At 66.1% G+C, this 19,554-nt stretch overlaps 3 protein-coding genes across 4 annotated transcripts; 1 reads left to right on the top strand and 2 right to left on the bottom strand.

Moving 5' to 3' along the window:
• Positions 1 to 802: 802 nt before the first annotated feature.
• Positions 803 to 2,937, bottom strand: ANKRD39 (ankyrin repeat domain 39). 2 transcript variants are annotated; one of them, XM_032092323.1, is made up of 4 exons: positions 2,858 to 2,937; positions 1,755 to 1,858; positions 1,300 to 1,503; positions 803 to 1,123 (listed from the first exon to the last, which is right to left on the bottom strand). In XM_032092323.1, exons 1-4 carry the CDS (start codon positions 2,901 to 2,903, stop codon positions 986 to 988), a joined length of 492 nt encoding a protein of 163 aa, XP_031948214.1. In that variant the 5' UTR covers positions 2,904 to 2,937; the 3' UTR covers positions 803 to 985. The 2 variants fall into 2 exon arrangements, with proteins under 2 accessions (XP_031948214.1, XP_031948213.1); XM_032092322.1 differs by lacking the exon at positions 2,858 to 2,937 and adding an exon at positions 2,020 to 2,176.
• Positions 2,223 to 3,695, top strand: LOC116435748 (basic proline-rich protein-like). Its single transcript, XM_032092314.1, has 2 exons — positions 2,223 to 2,805; positions 2,931 to 3,695. The coding sequence occupies exons 1-2, from the start codon at positions 2,524 to 2,526 to the stop codon at positions 3,675 to 3,677; spliced, it is 1,029 nt and encodes a 342-aa protein (XP_031948205.1). The 5' UTR covers positions 2,223 to 2,523; the 3' UTR covers positions 3,678 to 3,695.
• A 113-nt stretch (positions 3,696 to 3,808) lies between these two features.
• On the bottom strand, positions 3,809 to 19,341 carry SEMA4C (semaphorin 4C). The gene is made up of 14 exons (XM_032092302.1): positions 19,211 to 19,341; positions 15,331 to 15,479; positions 15,182 to 15,244; positions 12,802 to 12,900; positions 11,895 to 11,991; positions 11,705 to 11,821; positions 11,475 to 11,620; positions 8,691 to 8,866; positions 7,918 to 8,062; positions 6,674 to 6,896; positions 6,476 to 6,591; positions 6,232 to 6,389; positions 5,853 to 5,923; positions 3,809 to 5,452 (listed from the first exon to the last, which is right to left on the bottom strand). The coding sequence occupies exons 1-14, from the start codon at positions 19,338 to 19,340 to the stop codon at positions 4,611 to 4,613; spliced, it is 2,532 nt and encodes an 843-aa protein (XP_031948193.1). The 5' UTR covers position 19,341; the 3' UTR covers positions 3,809 to 4,610.
• Positions 19,342 to 19,554: the final 213 nt, after the last annotated feature.

The following is a 19,554-nucleotide window of genomic DNA, read 5'->3' on the forward strand; positions in this document are numbered from 1 at the left end:
GGGGGGGGTCCGGTTACCGGGGAGGGCCCGGGGCCGCTTTAAAAGGACGCGGCGCCTTTAAATCTTCCCCGGGGCTTGTTTACAGCGCCAGGCTCCGCCCCCCGGAAGGCAGAGCGGGCGGTGATTGGCTGCGCTGCCTGAGGCGCGGTGGCACGCGATTGGTTACGGTGGGCGAAGGCGCGGTACCATATGGGAGGGCGAGAGGTGATTGGCTGCGGCGCAGATGGAGGCGGGACCACGGAGGAGAAGTGAGAGGTGATTGGCCCAGAGGGAGGCAGTGGGCGGGGCGCGGCGGCTGGGTACGAAAGTAGAAGCGGCGTGAGGCGCCGGGACCGGGACCGGGACAGGGACCGGGACAGGGACAGACACAGGGACCGGCATCGGGACCGGGACAGACACAGGTACAGACACAGGGACCGGGACCGGGACAGGGACAGACACAGGGACCGGCATCGGGACCGGGACAGGGACAGACACAGGGACCGGCATCGGGACCGGGACAGACACAGGTACAGACACAGGGACCGGGACCGGGACAGGTACAGACACAGGGACCGGCATCGGGACCGGGACCGGGACCGACACCGACATAGGGACCGGGACCGGGACAGACCCAGGGGCCGGGATCGGGACCGGGACCGGAATCGGGACCGGGACAGACACAGGGACCGGGATCGGGACCGGGACAGGTACAGACCCAGGGGCCGGGATCGAGAGTGGGACCGGAATTGGTACCGAGACCAGGACAGGGACAGGTACAGACACAGGGATCGCGACCGGGAACTCACTGCTCCAACAAAAGCTGCTTTCCCCCATTTTAGTGCCTTCTTCAGGAAACAGAAACCCCTGGAAGGCGGCGGGGGGTCTGCACCTCCCTGCGGGGGTAACCCCGGCAGCGGGCACAGGTGGCACAGGTGGCACAGGGACAATGCCAGCCGTGTGTCTGTCCATGGGGGGTGGGGGTGGCTGTCCCGTGTCCGTCCCCTCAGGTGTCCAGCAGGTCCCACACGGCCGGGTGAGCCCCGTCCCGCGGGCTCCGGCCCCGGGCATCGCGGAGGGCGGCGAGGCCCGGGCGCTGTCGGAGCAGGAGGGCGCAGAGCTCGCGGTGCCCCTGCTCGGCGGCCTTGGGGGGGACACCTCCGTCATCCCCGGGGTGACACGGACACCCCCGAGCCCCCACACGCACCCCGTGGGAGGAGAACCCCCACCCAATTTGGGCAGCGGGATCCCCCCGTACCCCCCACCCACCTTGTGGATAATGTCTCCCCGTACCCCCCCACCTTGTCCGGGGGTCCCCACCTTGTGCAGCCCCGTTCTGCCGTCGCCGTCGGTGGCCGCGGGGTCGGCGCCGTGCGCCAGCAGCAGCTCGGTGACGGCCAGGTGGCCGCAGTAGCAGGCGCGGTGCAGCGGGGTGGCCCCGCCGGGGGTGCGGGCATCGCAGGGAGCCCCCCGCTCCAGCAGCAGCCGGCAGACCCCCAGGTGCCCGTTCCGGCTCGCGTAGTGCTGTGGGCACGGAGGGGTGGGCGAGGGGTCCGCCTGTCCACCGGGACAGGGCCGGGACCCCCGTGCCCCCCGTACCAGGGCCGTGCCCCCCGTGCCCCCGTACCAGGGCCGTGTACCCCGCCAGGCCGGGACCCCCGTGCCCCCCGTACCAGGGCCGTGCCCCCCGTGCCCCCGTACCAGGGCCGTGTACCCCGCCAGGCCGGGACCCCCGTGCCCCCCGTACCAGGGCCGTGCCCCCCGTGCCCCCGTACCAGGGCCGTGTACCCCGCCAGGTCGGGCTCCGCAGGGTCCCCGCGCCGCTCCAGCAGCTGCAGCACCCGCGCCTCGTCCCCGTCCCGCGCCGCCGCCCAGATCCCTGCGGGCACCGGGGCTGGGTCAGGCAGGGACGGACCCCCGGGCCCACCCCGGACCCCTCCGGTACCGGTACCCCAACGCAGAGCCCCCCGAGCTCCCCCGGTACCGGTACTCGGGCCCTCCTGTACCCCCAGCCCCGGAGCCCCACGGAACCCCCCGGACCCCGCTCGAAGTCCATCTCGGACAGGCTCTGGTGCACGCTGGGCACGGCCACCCGTCCCGGGCAGCACGGACCGGGCATCGCCACCCGGCCGGGGCAGCACGGAGCGGGCGGCGAGCGGCGACCACCGGCCATGGCCCCGCCGGGAGCGGGGGGAACGGAAAGGGCCGAGGGGAGACGGAAAGGGCCGAGGAGAGACGGAAAGGGCCGAGGGGAGACGGAAAGGGCCGAGGGGAGACGGAAAGGGCCGAGGAGAGACGGAAAGGGCCGAGGGAAGACGGAAAGGGCCGAGGGAAGACGGAAAGGGCCGAGGGAAGACGGAAAGGGCCGAATGAGAACGGAAAGAGACCGAGCGAGATCGGGAAGTGTCGAGGGAAGCCGAGAAAGGCCGAGCGAAGGCGTGAAGAGCCGAAGAGATGCGGAAAATGCCGAAGTGGGCGGAAAGGGGGCGAGACAGCGCCGAGTGAAGACGGAAAGAGCCGAAAGAGGATGAACGGGGCCGGAAAATGCCGAAGGAAACCGGGAAGGGCCGAAGGAAGACGGGAAGAGCCGAAAGCGGCCGAAGGGCCCCCCCTCTCCGGCCGTTAGGGCGCATGCGCACTCTCCAGTTCCCGCCCACCGCAGAGCCCCGGTGCCGCCGCCAGGGGGCGCCAGCGGCCGCTCGAAGCCCCCTGAGGGGGCCCGGGGATCCCCCCCGGTTTTGGGGTCCCCAATCCCCCCTTCCCCCAGCAATGGGGGTCCCAGGGCTCCCCTTCCCCACTATGGGGACCCACGCTTCATCCCCCCCGGTTTTGGGGTCCCCAATCCCCCCTTCCCCCAGCAATGGGGGTCCCAGCTCACCCCTTCCTCTGCTCTGGGGTCTCAGGGATCCCAGCCCGTCCTCCATGAGGTTCCAGGGATCATCTGCCCCCAGTTTTGGGGTCCCCAAGCCTCACCCCCACCCAGAAATGGGGGTCCCAGGGCTCCCCCTCCCCGTTATGGGGTCCCCAGGCCTCACCCCCACCCAGAAATGGGGGTCCCAGGGCTCCCCCTCCCCGTTTATGAGGATCTCAGGGCTCCCCTTCCCCTACTCTGGGGTCCCAGGAATCCCAGCCCCCTCCCCCCATGGGGTCCCAGGGATCACCCCCACACTTTTATGGGGTCCCAAGCCTCAGCCCCCACCCAGAAACGGGGGTCCCAGGGCTCCCCTGCCCGCTGTGGGGTCCCAGCGTTCACCCCCCCAGCAGCAATGGGGCTCCCAGCGCTCCCCCTCCCCGTTACGGGATCCCAGCACTGCCCCGCGCCCCCAGCCCCATTTCCCACGCCCCGGCCGCCCCCTGACCCCATTCCCAGCGCTCCCCCCCCCCGGATCCCGGTCCCGTTTCCTGCTCCTTTCCCAGCAGAGCCTCCCCGGGGACCCCCCCGCGCTGACCCCGGGCCCGGCCCGGCCCCCCCGCCTGGGAACGGCTCCGCTTTGCCCTTTTATAGCCCCGCTTTGCCCTTTTATAGCCCCGCCGGAGCTTTTTCCGTGAGCTCAGCACGGGAGGGGGCCCAGAGCCCCCCCCCAGAACCAACCGCGGCCCCCGCGGGCGCCGCTTTCAGAGAGAAATCCGGGATTTTCGTGTTTTTCGGTTTTTTTTTTTTTTTTGTTTTTTTTTTTTGGAACTCCTTTTATTATTAATATAAAAATACTCACGTATTTACAGCAAATAAATATATTTCGGTAACAAATAAATTACACTGGGGGGAGGGGGGTTATACAAAAGGGGAGGGGGTCGTGCAGGGGAGGGGAGGGGGGGGGACAGGCGGGGAGGGAGAGGGACAAACAGCCAGGGCAGGGTGGAGACAGAGCCCTGGGAGGGGGGACACGGGTGGGGAGGGGGGCGATAGAAAAGTCGTCAGGAAGAAAAACCCGATCGGTTCGGAAATCAGCCCAAAAAAACGGCCCGCGGCCACCGCCCGGGGGGGCGGGCACGGGGCCCGGGGGTCCCCAAGGTCTGTCCCTCCAGGGGGACGCGGTACCGAAGGCGGAGGCGGTGACCGGGAGCAGCTCCGGGGCCCAAGACGGGCACCGGGAGCCCGGAGGTGACACCGGAGGTGACACGGTGGCACGGCCCCGGGGCAGGGCTGGGTGACAGCGCTGTCCCCAGGGCGGGTACCGGTGCCAGGGTGACACTTGTGTCCCCAGGGCGGGTGCCCAGGTGACAGTCCTGTGCCCAGGGTGGGAGTCCCATCCCCAAGGCAGACAGCGGTGTCGGGGTGACAATCCCCTCCCCAAGGCGGGCACCAATGCCAGGGTGACAATCCCATGCCCAGCGCAGGTACCGGTGCTGGGGGTGACGCTCCTGTCCCCAAGGTGGGCACCGGTGCCAGCGTGTCAGTCCCCAAGGTGGGCACTGCCTCTGGGGTGACCATCCTGTCCCCAGGGCAGGTACCAGCACGGCACTCCTGTCCCCAAGGTGCGTCCCAGTGCCAGCGTGTCAGTCCCCAAGGTGGGCGCCGGCACTGGTGGGGTGACAACCCTGTCCCCAGGGCAGGCGCTGCGGTGACACCGCTGTCCCCAAGCCGGGTGCCGGGGTGCCCGCGCCGGGGTGCCCGAGCTGAGGTAGCGCTGTCACACCGACGACTCCTCGGGGTTGGAGTCGGGCAGGGGCTGGCGCTGCTGCAGCTTGCGCCGCAGCTCCTCGGCCAGGTCGGCGCAGGCCGGGCGCTCCTCGGCGCCCAGCGCCAGCCGGATGTAGCCGTTGGACGCGGAGCCGCGCAGGGGGCCCAGGTGGATGCGGGTGGGCGAGTGCAGCGGCTGCCCGGGGATGGCGGCGGGCGGCGACGCGGCACCGGGGCCGCCGTTGCGGCAGCAGGCGCTGCCGGCCGTGCTGGCGTGGCCCGGCACGATCTTGAGCGAGCCGTCCGAGTAGTAGTAGCTGGAAGGGTCCCAGAGCTTCTCGTCCGAGTCGGAGGCGGCGCTGGACACGAAGCGCGGGCTGGGCGGCTCCTTGGGCAGCTCGATGGGGTACACCAGGGTGCTCTCGATGGCCTTGGCGCCCTTGCCCAGCTCCTGGCGCAGCCGGCGCCACAGCGACAGCACGGCCAGCAGCAGCAGCAGGCACAGGGCGCCCAGGCACACGGCCAGCACCCACACCACGCCCAGGCTCTCCAGCGGCGCCCGCGTCTCCAGCGGCGCCCCCGGCCCCGCCAGCACGGCCACCCGGTACTCCTGGGCGGCCAGGCGGGCGCCCTGCTCCTCGGCCAGGCAGCGGTACGTGCCGCTGTGCTGCGCGCCCGCGCCCGGCACCACCAGCGCCCGCAGCCGCGCCTCGCCCAGCACCAGCACCTGCTCGGCCGCCAGCGCCCGGCCCTCGAAGGTCCAGAGCGCCCGCGCCAGGTTGGAGCCCAGGCGGCACGTGAGGACCAGGTCCGTGCCCGCCACCACCGTCACGTTCTTGGGCGTGAGGGGCCCTGCGGGGAGCTGGCGGTCAGTGGGGATGGGGGGTGGGGTGGGATCCATGGGGTGGGATCCGTGGGATGGGATGGGGTGGGATCGATGGGATGGGATGGGATGGGATGGGATGGATGGGATGGATGGGATGGGATGGGATGGGATGGGATGGGGTGGGATGGGATGGGATGGGATGGGATGGGGTGGGATGGGGTAGGATCAATGGGATGGGATGGGGTGGGATGGGGTGGGATGGGATCAATGGGATGGGATGGATGGGATGCAATGGGATGGGGTGGGATGCAATGGGATGGGATCAATGGGATGGGATCCATGGGATGGGATCCATGGGATGGGATCCATGGGGTGGGATGGGGTGGGATGGGGACACCCACCCGTGTGGCACTGGGAGGGGCTCACCTTGCTTGGCCACCTGCGGCACGGAGCAGGCGCCAGTGTCGGAGCTGAGCACGTCCTGCACCAGGTGGGAGCTGCGGGAGGAGGGCACAGTGAGGGGGGGTCCTCGTGGGGTCCCCTCCCCAGGGACCTGAGCTGGGAGGGACCCACAGAGATCCCTGACCCAACCCCTGGCCCTGCACTGACACCCCAAAATCATCCCACCCTGGGCATCCCTGGCAGCGCTGTCCAAACGCTCCTGGAGCAGCCTCGGGGCAGTGCCCGGCACCCTCTGGGGGAAGAACCTTTCCCAAAATCCAGCCTGACCCTCCCTGGCCCAACTCCAGCCGTTCCCAATGTCCCCGGTGTCCCCGGCGTGCCCAGTGTGCCCGGTGCCCCGTACCCGTTGTGGCCGTCAGTGCGGACGCAGGCGCTGCGGTTGCGGCTCCAGGCGCAGTAGGGGTCCCGTGCCAGGACGCAGTCGGTGCAGGACTGGTAGCGCCCGCAGTCGGCCAGGGGCAGCTGTGCCACCTGCAAGCGGGACCCGGCGAACAGCAGCTTCTGCCGGGGGCAGGAGGGGTGGGACGGCGGTGAGGTGACGCCGCCGGGTGACACCGCGGTGGCACCGCCAGCCCCGCCCCGCTCACCTTGGTGCCCGCCAGCGCCAGGCTCTCCACGGGCTGCGCCGGCTCGAACACCTGCAGCTCCTCCACCAGGTGGATGTGGGTGCCCAGATCCAGCGCCTTGTGCACCCAGCCGTCACCTGCGGCGGGCACGGCGGGCACTCAGGCACGGGGCCGCCCCCTCTGTGCCCCGTGCCCTCTGCGCCCCGTGCCCGGCGTTACCTGTGCCGATGAACAGCACCTCGTAGGTGGCCCCGTCCAGCCCTGCCACGCGGTCCACCACGAGCTGGGTGAAGTTGGCGTCCTTCTTGAGCAGCAGCGGGCGCCCGCGCTGCGGCGGCACCGGCTCGTCCATCAGCGGGTGCTTCTTGGCGAAGTTGAGCGTGTTGTCCGGCAGCTCCAGAGAGCTGGCAAAGCCGTTCTGACGGTGCCAGTCCGTGATGCACTGCACGGGGAGAGGGCACCGGGCGCGCTCAGGGGCTGGGGGGGGGTCCCACGTCCCCTCAGGAGGGCACAGAGGGCGCATGGGATCACAAACCCTCTTAGGAGGGCATTAAAGGCATGTGGATGGATCCCAAATCCTCTTAGGAGAGCACATGGGATCCCAGCGCCCCTTAGGAGGGCACAGATGGACCCCAAATCCTCTCAGGAGGGCACGAAGGACACGTGGATGGATCCCAGTCCCTCTGAGGGCACCCCCAGTCCCATGGATGGATCCCAGTGCCATGGATGGATCCCAGTCCCTCTGAGGGCACCCCCAGTCCCATGGATGGATCCCAGTGCCATGGATGGATCCCAGTCCCTCTGCAGGGTACCACCAGTCCCATGGATGGATCCCAGTCCCATGGATGGATCCCAGTCCCTCTGCAGGGTACCACCAGTCCCATGGATGGATCCCAGTGCCTTGCAGGGCACCCCCAGCCCCATGGATGGATCCCAGTCCCATGGATGGATCCCAGTCCCTCTGAGGGCACCACCAGCCCCATGGATGGATCCCAGTCCCATGATGGATCCCTGTCCCATGGATGGATCCCAGCCTCATGGATGGATCCCAGTGCCTTGCAGGGCACCCCCAGTCCCATGGATGGATCCCAGTCCCTCAGGGGGCACCACCAGCCCCATGATGGATCCCAGTCCCTCTGAGGGCACCCCCAGTCCTATGGATGGATCCCAGTGCCATGGATGGATCCCAGTCCCTCAGGGGGCACCACCAGTCCCATGGATGGATCCCAGTCCCTCAGGGGGCACCACCAGTCCCATGGATGGATCCCAGTCCCTCAGGGGGCACCACCAGTCCCATGATGGATCCCAGTCCCATGGATGGATCCCAGTCCCTCTGCAGGGTACCACCAGCCCCATGGATGGATCCCAGTCCCATGGATGGATCCCAGTCCCTCAGGGGGCACCCCCAGCCCCACATCCCGAGCCCGCCCACCCCGCAGCCCGCTGCCGGTGCCCGCACTCACCGCGCCGGGCCGGGGGCTGGGCACCTCGCCCGAGTAGCGTCCCCACTTCTGCGCCTGCTCGCGGTACTCCTTGTAGGGCCCCTCGAAGGCCTTCTTCACCTCCAGGATGTGGTAGCGGCAGATGGCCGACACATCCACGTCCCCCCTGCGGGCACACCAGCGGTTGGCAGCCAACAGATCCCGGGACACGGCCACCATGGGCACCGGGACACGGCCACCATGGGCACCAGGGCACCAGGACACAGCCACCATGGGCACCGGGACACGGCCACCATGGGCACCGGGGCACGGCCACCATGGTGACCATGGGCACCAGGACAAGGCCACCATGGGCACCAGGACACAGCCACCATGGTGACCATGAGCATCAGGGCACCAGGGCAAGGCCACCATGGGCACCAGGGCAAGGCCACCATGGGCACGGGGACACAGCCACCATGGTGACCATGAGCATCAGGGCACCAGGGCAAGGCCACTGCAGCCACCGGGACACGGCCACCATGGGCACTGAGACACAGCCACCATGGTGACCATAGGCACTGCGATACCAGGACAAGGTCACCATGGGCACCAGGACAAGGCCACCACGGCCATCAGGCCACCATGGGCACCAAGGCAAGGCCACCATGGGCACCAGGACACAGCCACCATGGGCACTATGGGCACCAGGACAAGGCCACCATGGGCACCAGGACAAGGCCACCGCGGCCACCGGGACACGGCCAGCAGCGTGGGCGCCGTCGCCCCGCGGCGCTGTCCCCGCGGGCACTCACCAGCGGGCGCGGAAGACGCCGAAGAAGGCGGTGTCCTGCCAGCGGGCGCCGGGCAGCGTGAACACGGCCTGCAGGCGGTTGAAGTGCAGCTGCTGCTCCGGCGCCGAGCACAGCAGGCGCGCCTTGAGGAACGACGTCCACTTCTTCTGCAGCGTCCGCGCGCCGCCCACGTCCCCCTGCGCGGGCACACGGGCACCGCCGTGACCACGGGCACCGCCGTGACCACGGGCACCGCGACAAGGCTGCCGGGGCGACCATGGGCACCAGGACAAGGCCACCGTGCTTAGTATGGGCACCGCGACAAGGCCACCAAGGGTGACCATGGGCACCAGGACAAGGCCACCATGGTCATCACGGGCACCGGGACAAGGCCACCAGGGTGACCATGGGCACCATGACAAGGCCGCCATGGGCACCAGGACAAGGCCACTATGGGCACTGGGACATGGCCACAATGGTGACCAGGGGCACCAGGACAAGGCCACCATGGTCATCAGGACAAGGCCTCCAGGGTGACCAGGGACACCAGGACAAGGCTGCCATGGGCACCAGGACAAGGCCACCATGGTGACCACGGGCACCAAGACAAGGCCACCAGGGGCATCAGGACAAGGCCACCATGGTGACCATGGGCACCGGGACAAGGCCACCACGGGCACACCCTAATGTTTGATGATATGATTAAAATAACAGTAAATATAATAATAGAATTATTAATAAAGATGTTTTCATGGTGGTCATCAACATTATCATATATTATACATGAAAAAATTAATGATAATAATGAACATAATAAAAAATATAATAATGGAATTATTAATAAAGATGCATTGGTTTCATGATGGTCATCATCATTATACATGAAAAAAATTAATGATAATAAATATAATAATAGGTGTAATAATAAATACAGAAATGGAATTATTAATAAAGATGCATTGGTTTCATGATGGTCATCATCATTATCATATATTATCCATGAAAAAATTAATGCTAACGAAGAATATACTAATGGGGTGATTAATAGGAATGCATCAATTTCCTGATGATGGCAGCAATAATAACAACAACGTAAACATCAATAAAAGTGCATTAATTTCATCATCATTACGATGATTGTAAATATTAATAGAAATGCATTCATTTCATTATGATAATAATAATGCTGATATTAACAGAATGCATTCTTTTTGTGATGATGATGGCAATAATAACGGAAGTATTAATTAAAATGCATTAATTCCATTATAATTACTATTACTACTACTAATAATAATGGGAAAAGTAATAAAAATGCGTTAATTCCATTGTAATTAAGAATTAAGAAAAATAAAAGCAATGGGAAAAGTAATAAAAATCTATTAATTCTATTATAATTAATAATAATAATAATAATAATAATAATGGGAAAAGTAATAAAAATACATTAACTCCATGATTAATGTTGACAATAATAATGATGATGACGACAGAAACATCAATAAAAATGCATTAATTTCATTGTTAATATTGATGATAATAATAGTGACGATGATGACAAAAATATTCATAAAAATGCATTCATTCCCTGATGATTAATACTAATAATAACGGTGATGATGACAATAAAAGTGTTAATAAAAATGCATTCATTCCATGATTAATATTAATAATTATCATGACGATTGAAATATTAATAAAAATGCATTAATTCCATGATTGTTAATATTAATAATGATGACAATAGAAACGTTAATAAAAATGCATTCATTCCATGATTAATATTAATATTAATATTAATAGTAGTAATGACAATGATAACGATAGAAACATTAATAAAAATGCATTCATTCCATGGCGATTAATACTAATAATAATAATAATGATGATAACGATAGAAACCTTAATAAAAACGCATCCATCCCACGATGATTAATATTAATAATAACAATAATAATGATGATAACGATAGAAACCTTAATGGGGTGGACAAACCCCCCAGCGCTGGCACTGCCCAGAGCCACAACAACTCCACACCCTGACCAGCGGCTCAGGGAGTGCCCCCAGTGTTCCCAGCGTTCCCAGTGTTCCCAGTGCCCCCAGTGTCCCCAGTGTTCCCAGTGCCCCCAGTGTCCCCAGAGTCCCCAGTGCCCTCAGTGTCCCCAGTACCCCCAGTGCCCCCAGTGCCCCCCAGTGCCCTCAGTGTCCCCAGTGCCCCCAGTGCCCCCAGCACCCCCAGTGTCCTCAATGTCCCCAGCACCCCCAGCGTCCCTAGCGCCCCAGTACCCCCAGTGCCCTCAGTGTCCCCTGTGCCCCCCAGTGTCCCCAGAGTCCTCAGTGCCCTCAGTGTCCCCAGTACCCCCAGTGTCCCCAGTGTCCCCAGCGCCCCCAGTACCCCCAGTGTCCCCAGCGTCCCCAGTGTCCCCAGTGCCCTCAGTACCCCCAGTGTCCCCAGCGCCCCCAGTACCCCCAGTGTCCCCAGTGCCCTCAGTGTCCCCAGTGTCCCCAGTGCCCCCAGTGCCCCCAGCACCCCCAGTGTCCTCAATGTCCCCAGCACCCCCAGCGTCCCTAGCGCCCCAGTACCCCCAGTGCCCTCAGTGTCCCCTGTGCCCCCCAGTGTCCCTAGCGCCCCAGTGTCCCCAGTACCCCCAGTGCCCTCAGTGTCCCCAGTGCCCCGTGTCCCCAGAGTCCTCAGTGTCCCCTGTGCCCCCCAGTGTCCCCAGTGCCCCCAGTGCCCCCAGCACCCCCAGCATCCCTAGCACCCCCAGCATCCCCAGCACCCCCAGTACCCGCAGTGTCCCGTACCTTGCAGACCCGTGCCACGCGTGCCACCACCTGCTCGGCGTAGCAGTCGTACTCGACGGCGCGCTCGCTGAAGAAGAAGTACACCTTGTCGTCGTCGCCGCTGCCCGCGCTCTCCGGCACGAACGCCGACGCCACGAAGTGGGGCTCTGCAAAGCCGCAGCGTCAGGCCCGTGCCCTGCCCCGTGCCCTCCCCGTGGCCCCCGCGCCCTCCCGGTGGCCCCCGTGCCCACCGTTGAGCCACGAGGTGAGGTACTCGGTCTTCATGGAGTAGTGCGGGCCCAGGTTGCGCAGGATGACGGGCTCCGTGCCCAGGAAGTTGTTGAAGGTGGCGGAGTAGAGCTCCCCGTCTGTGAGGGAGGGATTTAGGGGCGTGGCGGGCGCGGGGGGCACACCCCCGGGGATGCCAGCGGGGTCACCTACCCACGATGAGGCCGGTGTGGCCCTTGGTGGGGTCGTAGGGACACTTCCCTTTGCCGTCCTCAAATGCCACCTGGTCCAAGGTGAAGCCGGACAGCTCCTGGGGAGCACAGGGGTGGGTGGGGGTCCCTAATTCATGTGCCCCCCACCCAGACAGCCCCCAGGCATTTGGACACCCCCCCAGGTGACCCTTCTGGGACAGGGACAGTGCTGGATGAGGGACAGGGACACCCCCCAGATGATCCTTCTGGGACAGGGACAGTCATGAACAACCCATCAAGGGGACAGGGATACCCTTAAATGATGGTCCTGGGGACAAGGCCAGCCCTGGGTGATCCTTCTGGGACCAGGGACACCCTTGGGTGAGCTGGCAAGGGGACAGGGACACCACTAAATTATGCTCCTGGGGACAAGGATATCCCTGAACCACCTTCCTGAGGACAGGGACACCCCTGTGTGATGCTCCCTTGTAGATAACTCATTATGGGGACAAGGACACCCATCCATGATCCTGCTGGACACAGGGACACCGCTGGGTGACCCATTACGGGGACAGGGACACCCCTGGAGCACCCTCCTGGGAACAAACACCCCTGGATGATTGATTATGGGGACAAGGATGTTCCTGGATGATGCTCCTGGGGGCACAAACACCCCTGGACCACCCTGGGGACAGAGACCCCTCTCAGATGACCCCTCTGGACACAGGGACACCCCTGAATGTCCCTCCTGTGGACAGGGACACCCCAACAACACCCCAAGGGCACAGCAGACACCCCCAACCCTCCCTCAGGGACACAAAACCACCCCAAATGCCACCCCTGGGGACAGGGACGCCCCGCAGGGCCTCATGCCCGGGGGGCAGGGGGGAGAATTTGGGATGGCCCAGGTTTTGGGGCCCCCCACTCACGATGTAGGTGCACTTGGGCTGGAAGGCGTAGGTGCCGCAGGCGTAGAGGTGGGAGCTGTTGTAGCTCTGCAGGAAGCGCACGTAGTTGAAGCAGTCGGTCTGGGAGGGGACAGAGGGGACATCAGGGGGGTGACAACACAGCGGGGTCCTGGGCACGGGGACAAGGGACACAGCACGGGGACGGTGGCACGGGGACAAGGGACACAGCACGGGGACAGTGGTACGGCAAAGGGGTGGGGGTCCAGATATGGGGACAGTGGCACAGCAAAGGGGTGGGGGTCCCAGATAAGGGGACAGCGGCACGGTGAAGGGGTGGGGGTCCAGACACAGGGACAGTGGCACGGCAAAGGGGTGGGGGGTCCTGAGTGTGGGGACAAGGGACATGGGGACAGTGACACGGCTGAGGGGTGGGGACAAGGGACACTGGCACAGGAGCTGTGGCACGGCTGAGGAGTGGGCGTCCCAAATGTGGGGACAAGGGACGGGGATGACAGTCCCAGGCACGGGGACAGGGGACACGGCACGGGGACAGCATGGGGACAGTGGCACGGTGAAAGGAGCAAAGTGTCAGGCACGGGACAGTGGCACAGCAGAGGGGTGGGGTGTGGCACGGGGACAGGGGACACGGCACGGGGACACTGGCACAGAACAAGGATAGAGGATGGAGGGCACTGCCACAGCACGGGGACAGGGCAATGGGGCACGGCACGGGGACACAGGGCACGGCACGGGGACAGGGCAATGGGGCACAGCACGGGGACACAGGGCACGGCACGGGGACACAGGGCACGGCACGGGGACAGGGCAATGGGGCACAGCACGGGGACACAGGGCACGGCACGGGGACACAGGGCAATGGGGCACGGCACAGGGACAGGGCACGGCACGGGGACAGGGCAATGGGGCACGGCACGGGGACACAGGGCACGGCACGGGGACAGGGCAATGGGGCACGGCACGGGGACACAGGGCAATGGGGCACGGCACGGGGACAGGGCACGGCACAGGGACAGGGCACGGCACGGGGACAGGGCAATGGGGCACGGCACGGGGACACAGGGCACGGCACGGGGACAGGGCAATGGGGCACGGCACGGGGACACAGGGCAATGGGGCACAGCACGGGGACACAGGGCAATGGGGCACGGCACGGGGACACAGGGCAATGGGGCACAGCACGGGGACACAGGGCACGGCACGGGGACACAGGGCAATGGGGCACAGCACGGGGACACAGGGCACGGCACGGGGACACAGGGCAATGGGGCACAGCACGGGGACACAGGGCAATGGGGCACGGCATGGGGACACAGGGCAATGGGGCACGGCACGGGGACAGGGCAATGGGGCACGGCACAGGGACACAGGGCACGGCACAGGGACACAGGGCACGGCACGGGGACACAGGGCAATGGGGCACGGCACAGGGACAGGGCAATGGGGCACGGCACAGGGACACAGGGCACGGCACGGGGACACAGGGCACGGCACAGGGACACAGGGCACGGCACAGGGACAGGGCAATGGGGCACGGCACAGGGACACAGGGCACGGCACAGGGACACAGGGCACGGCACGGGGACACAGGGCAATGGGGCACGGCACAGGGACAGGGCAATGGGGCACGGCACAGGGACACAGGGCACGGCACGGGGACACAGGGCACGGCACGGGGACAGGGCAATGGGGCACAGCACGGGGACACAGGGCACGGCACAGGGACACAGGGCAATGGGGCACGGCACAGGGACACAGGGCACGGCACGGGGACACAGGGCACAGCACGGGGACACAGGGCACGGCACGGGGACACAGGGCAATGGGGCACGGCACAGGGACACAGGGCACGGCACAGGGACACAGGGCACGGCACGGGGACAGGGCAATGGGGCACGGCACAGGGACACAGGGCACGGCACAGGGACAGGGCAATGGGGCACGGCACAGGGACACAGGGCACGGCACGGGGACACAGGGCACGGCACGGGGACAGGGCAATGGGGCACGGCACAGGGACACAGGGCACGGCACAGGGACAGGGCAATGGGGCACGGCACAGGGACACAGGGCACGGCACGGGGACACAGGGCACGGCACGGGGACAGGGCAATGGGGCACGGCACAGGGACACAGGGCACGGCACAGGGACAGGGCAATGGGGCACGGCACAGGGACACAGGGCACGGCACGGGGACACAGGGCAATGGGGCACGGCACAGGGACACAGGGCACGGCACGGGGACAGGGCAATGGGGCACGGCACAGGGACACAGGGCACGGCACGGGGACACAGGGCACGGCAGATGGGGACACAGGGTGCCAGCTCAGGGGGACACACCCCGGGGTGCCCCGATCCCCCCCCCAGCACCCCTGTGCCCACCTGGTTGTTCTTGCCCTTCTGCACGCACTCCGCTTTCTTCTCCACGGGCGCCTCCCAGGAGATCTGGAGGTGGGAGAGGGGTCAGGGGCTGGAATGTCACCCCCCGCCCCAAATCCCCCCCTCGGTTTTGGGGTGCCCCGGGGCCTCACCGCCGCCTTGAGCTCCACGGTGCCGGTGGCCAGGGCGAACACGGCCTCGCGGGCGCCCACGTAGAGCAGCCCCTCGGCCTCGTCCAGCGTCAGCGTCAGGTAGTGAGAGACCCCGCCCTGAGAGAAGCGCTTGGCTGCGTCCTGCAGCTCTGTGGGGACACGGGGACACCGGGCTGGGACCCCACAGCACCCCAGCCCTGCCAGACCCCATCCCACAGCTCCATGGGGACACGGGGACACCGGGCTGGGACCCCACAGCACCCCAGCCCTGCCAGACCCCATCCCACAGCTCCATGGGGACACGGGGACACCGGGCTGGGACCCCACAGCACCCCAACCCTGCCAGACCCCATCCCACAGCTCCATGGGGACACCGGGCTGGGACCCCACAGCACCCCAGCCCTGCCAGACCCCATCCCACAGCTCCATGGGGACACCGGGCTGGGACCCCACAGCACCCCAGCCCTGCCAGACCCCATCCCACAGCTCCATGGGGACACCGGGCTGAGACCCCACAGCACCCCAGCCCTGCCAGACCCCATCCCACAGCTCCATGGGGACACCGGGCTGGGACCCCACAGCACCCCAACCCTGCCAGACCCCATCCCACAGCTCCATGGGGACACCGGGCTGGGACCCCACAGCACCCCAGCCCTGCCAGACCCCATCCCACAGCTCCATGGGGACACCGGGCTGGGACCCCACAGCACCCCAACCCTGCCAGACCCCATCCCACAGCTCCATGGGGACACCGGGCTGGGACCCCACAGCACCCCAGCCCTGCCAGACCCCATCCCACAGCTCCATGGGGACACCGGGCTGAGACCCCACAGCACCCCAGCCCTGCCAGACCCCATCCCACAGCTCCATGGGGACACGGGGACACCGGGCTGAGACCCCACAGCACCCCAGCCCTGCCAGACCCCATCCCACAGCTCCATGGGGACACGGGGACACCGGGCTGGGACCCCACAGCACCCCAACCCTGCCAGACCCCATCCCACAGCTCCATGGGGACACCGGGCTGGGACCTCACAGCACCCCAGCCCTGCCAGACCCCATCCCACAGCTCCATGGGGACACGGGGACACCGGGCTGGGACCCCACAGCACCCCAGCCCTGCCAGACCCCATCCCACAGCTCCATGGGGACACGGGGACACCGGGCTGGGACCCCACAGCACCCCAACCCTGCCAGACCCCATCCCACAGCTCCATGGGGACACCAGACGGGGACCCCACAGCACCCCAGCCCTGCCAGACCCCATCCCACAGCTCCATGGGGACACGGGGACACCGGGCTGAGACCCCACAGCACCCCAGCCCTGCCAGACCCCATCCCACAGCTCCATGGGGACACGAGGACACCGGGCTGGGACCCCACAGCACCCCAGCCCTGCCAGACCCCATCCCACAGCTCCATGGGGACACCGGGCTGGGACCCCACAGCACCCCAACCCTGCCAGACCCCATCCCACAGCTCCATGGGGACACCGGGCTGGGACCCCACAGCACCCCAGCCCTGCCAGACCCCATCCCACAGCTCCATGGGGACACCGGGCTGAGACCCCACAGCACCCCAGCCCTGCCAGACCCCATCCCACAGCTCCATGGGGACACGGGGACACCGGGCTGAGACCCCACAGCACCCCAGCCCTGCCAGACCCCATCCCACAGCTCCATGGGGACACGGGGACACCGGGCTGGGACCCCACAGCACCCCAACCCTGCCAGACCCCATCCCACAGCTCCATGGGGACACCGGGCTGGGACCTCACAGCACCCCAGCCCTGCCAGACCCCATCCCACAGCTCCATGGGGACACGGGGACACCGGGCTGGGACCCCACAGCACCCCAGCCCTGCCAGACCCCATCCCACAGCTCCATGGGGACACGGGGACACCGGGCTGGGACCCCACAGCACCCCAACCCTGCCAGACCCCATCCCACAGCTCCATGGGGACACCGGGCTGGGACCCCACAGCACCCCAGCCCTGCCAGACCCCATCCCACAGCTCCATGGGGACACCGGGCTGGGACCCCACAGCACCCCAGCCCTGCCAGACCCCATCCCACAGCTCCATGGGGACACCGGGCTGAGACCCCACAGCACCCCAGCCCTGCCAGACCCCATCCCACAGCTCCATGGGGACACGGGGACACCGGGCTGAGACCCCACAGCACCCCAGCCCTGCCAGACCCCATCCCACAGCTCCATGGGGACACCAGACGGGGACCCCACAGCACCCCCCGCCCCCGCCGGACCCCCTGGTGCCCCCAGGCCCCGTGTCACACAAAGGGCCCTTTGTCACTGGCGGTGCCGGGCGAACACAGTGGCCTTTGCAGGGACCCTGCGGCCCCCCCGCGCCCCCCGGCCACCCCCGGGCCCTGCAGAAAGGAACCATTGACGGGACAGCGCCGAGGCCCCCGGGCAGGGACAGGGATGTGGGGCTGGCACGGCACGGGGGCGGCACGGGGACGGCACGGGGACAGTGGCACGGCTGAGGGTGGGGGTCCTGGGCGTGGGGACAAGGGACACTGCACAGGAACGGTGGCACGGCTGAGGGTGGGTGTCCCAAATGTGGGGACAAGGGACACTGGCACAGGAACGGTGGCATGGCTGAGGGTGGGCGTCCCAAATGTGGGGACAAGGGACGGGGATGACGGTCCCAGGCACGGGGACAGGGGACACGGCACGGGGACAGCATGGGGACAGCGGCACGGTGAAAGGAGCAAAGTGTCAGGCACGGGACAGTGGCACAGCAGAGGGGTGGGGTGTGGCATGGGGACAGGGGACACGGCACGGGGACAGGGCAATGGGGCACGGCACGGGGACACAGGGCACGGCACGGGGACAGGGACACTGGAGCTGGCACGGCACGGGGACAGTGACACAGGAGCTGGCACGGCACGGGGACACAGGGCATGGCACGGGGACAGGGCAGTGGGGCACGGCATGGGGACACAGGGCATGGCACGGGGACAGGGACGCTGGAGCTGGCACGGCACGGGGACACAGGGCACGGCAGATGGGGACACAGGGTGAGGGCAGAGGGCAGGGGACAGAGGCTGCTGGCTTGGGACAAGGGTGGAACGTCGGGGTGCTGGCAGAGCAGCGGGACGTGGCACAGGGATGGGGACAGGGGACACAGCAAAGGGATGGGGACAAGGGACGTGGCAGGATGGGACAGGATGGTGGCAGGGCGTGGGGACAGGAAACGGCACAGGAATGGGACAAGGGACACGGCAGATGGACGGGATGGGGTGGCGGCAGGGCGTGGGCACAGGGGACATGGCACAGGGATGGGGACAGGGGACATGGCACAGGGATGGGACAAAGAACATGGCACAGGGATGGGGACAAGGGGCATGGCACAGGGATGGGGACAGGGGACATGGCACAGGGATGGGGACAGGGGGCATGGCACAGGGATGGGACAAAGAATATGGCACAGGGATGGGGACAGGGGGCATGGCACAGGGATGGGACAAAGAACATGGCACAGGGATGGGGACAGGGGGCATGGCACAGGGATGGGACAAAGAACATGGCACAGGGATGGGGACATGGGGACAAGGGGACATGGCACAGGGATGGGGACAGGGGCATGGCACAGGGATGTGACACGGCACAGGGCTGAGGCTGCAGGGCACTGGCACAGGACTGGGGACACAGGGCAGAGCCCCTGCATGTCCCCCGTCTGCCCCCCAGACCCCAGTTTGGGTTCACCCACCCGCCCCACAGCGCTGACAAAGCTCTGGGGGGACAAAAGCCACCCGAGGCGGCGACGACAGCCAGCACCGCGCACAAGGGACACAACCAAGGCGCCCACCCGCCGTGCCTCAGTTTCCCCCCGCCCCGCGCCCCCCTGGCACTCACCCGCGTAGGGGACAGTCCTCCTGGGCACGGCGCTCCACGAGGTCCCCGCGTCGGTGGCAGCAGCGGCGCTGGCAGCGGCGGCGGCGAGGGCCAGCAGCGAGGCGAGGGCCAGCGGCCGGCCGGGGGCCATGGTGGCGCCGGGGCGGGGGGGACAGCGCGGGGTCCCTGGGGGGGGACACGGCCACGCCGGGGCCCGGTCAGCGCCGCGGGGCAGCGGCGTCACGCGGGCGGCGCGGGGACAAGGCGGCATTGAGGGAGCGCCTCGTCACGAGGCCGGGGGCACCCCACGCCCCGGGGAGGGGGGTCCCCGCTTCCCGACCCTGCCCCCCCCGGCCCCTCCTCCG

The sequence above is a fragment of the Corvus moneduloides genome, chromosome 27 (assembly GCF_009650955.1).
Source record: "Corvus moneduloides isolate bCorMon1 chromosome 27, bCorMon1.pri, whole genome shotgun sequence".
NCBI lineage: Eukaryota > Metazoa > Chordata > Aves > Passeriformes > Corvidae > Corvus > Corvus moneduloides.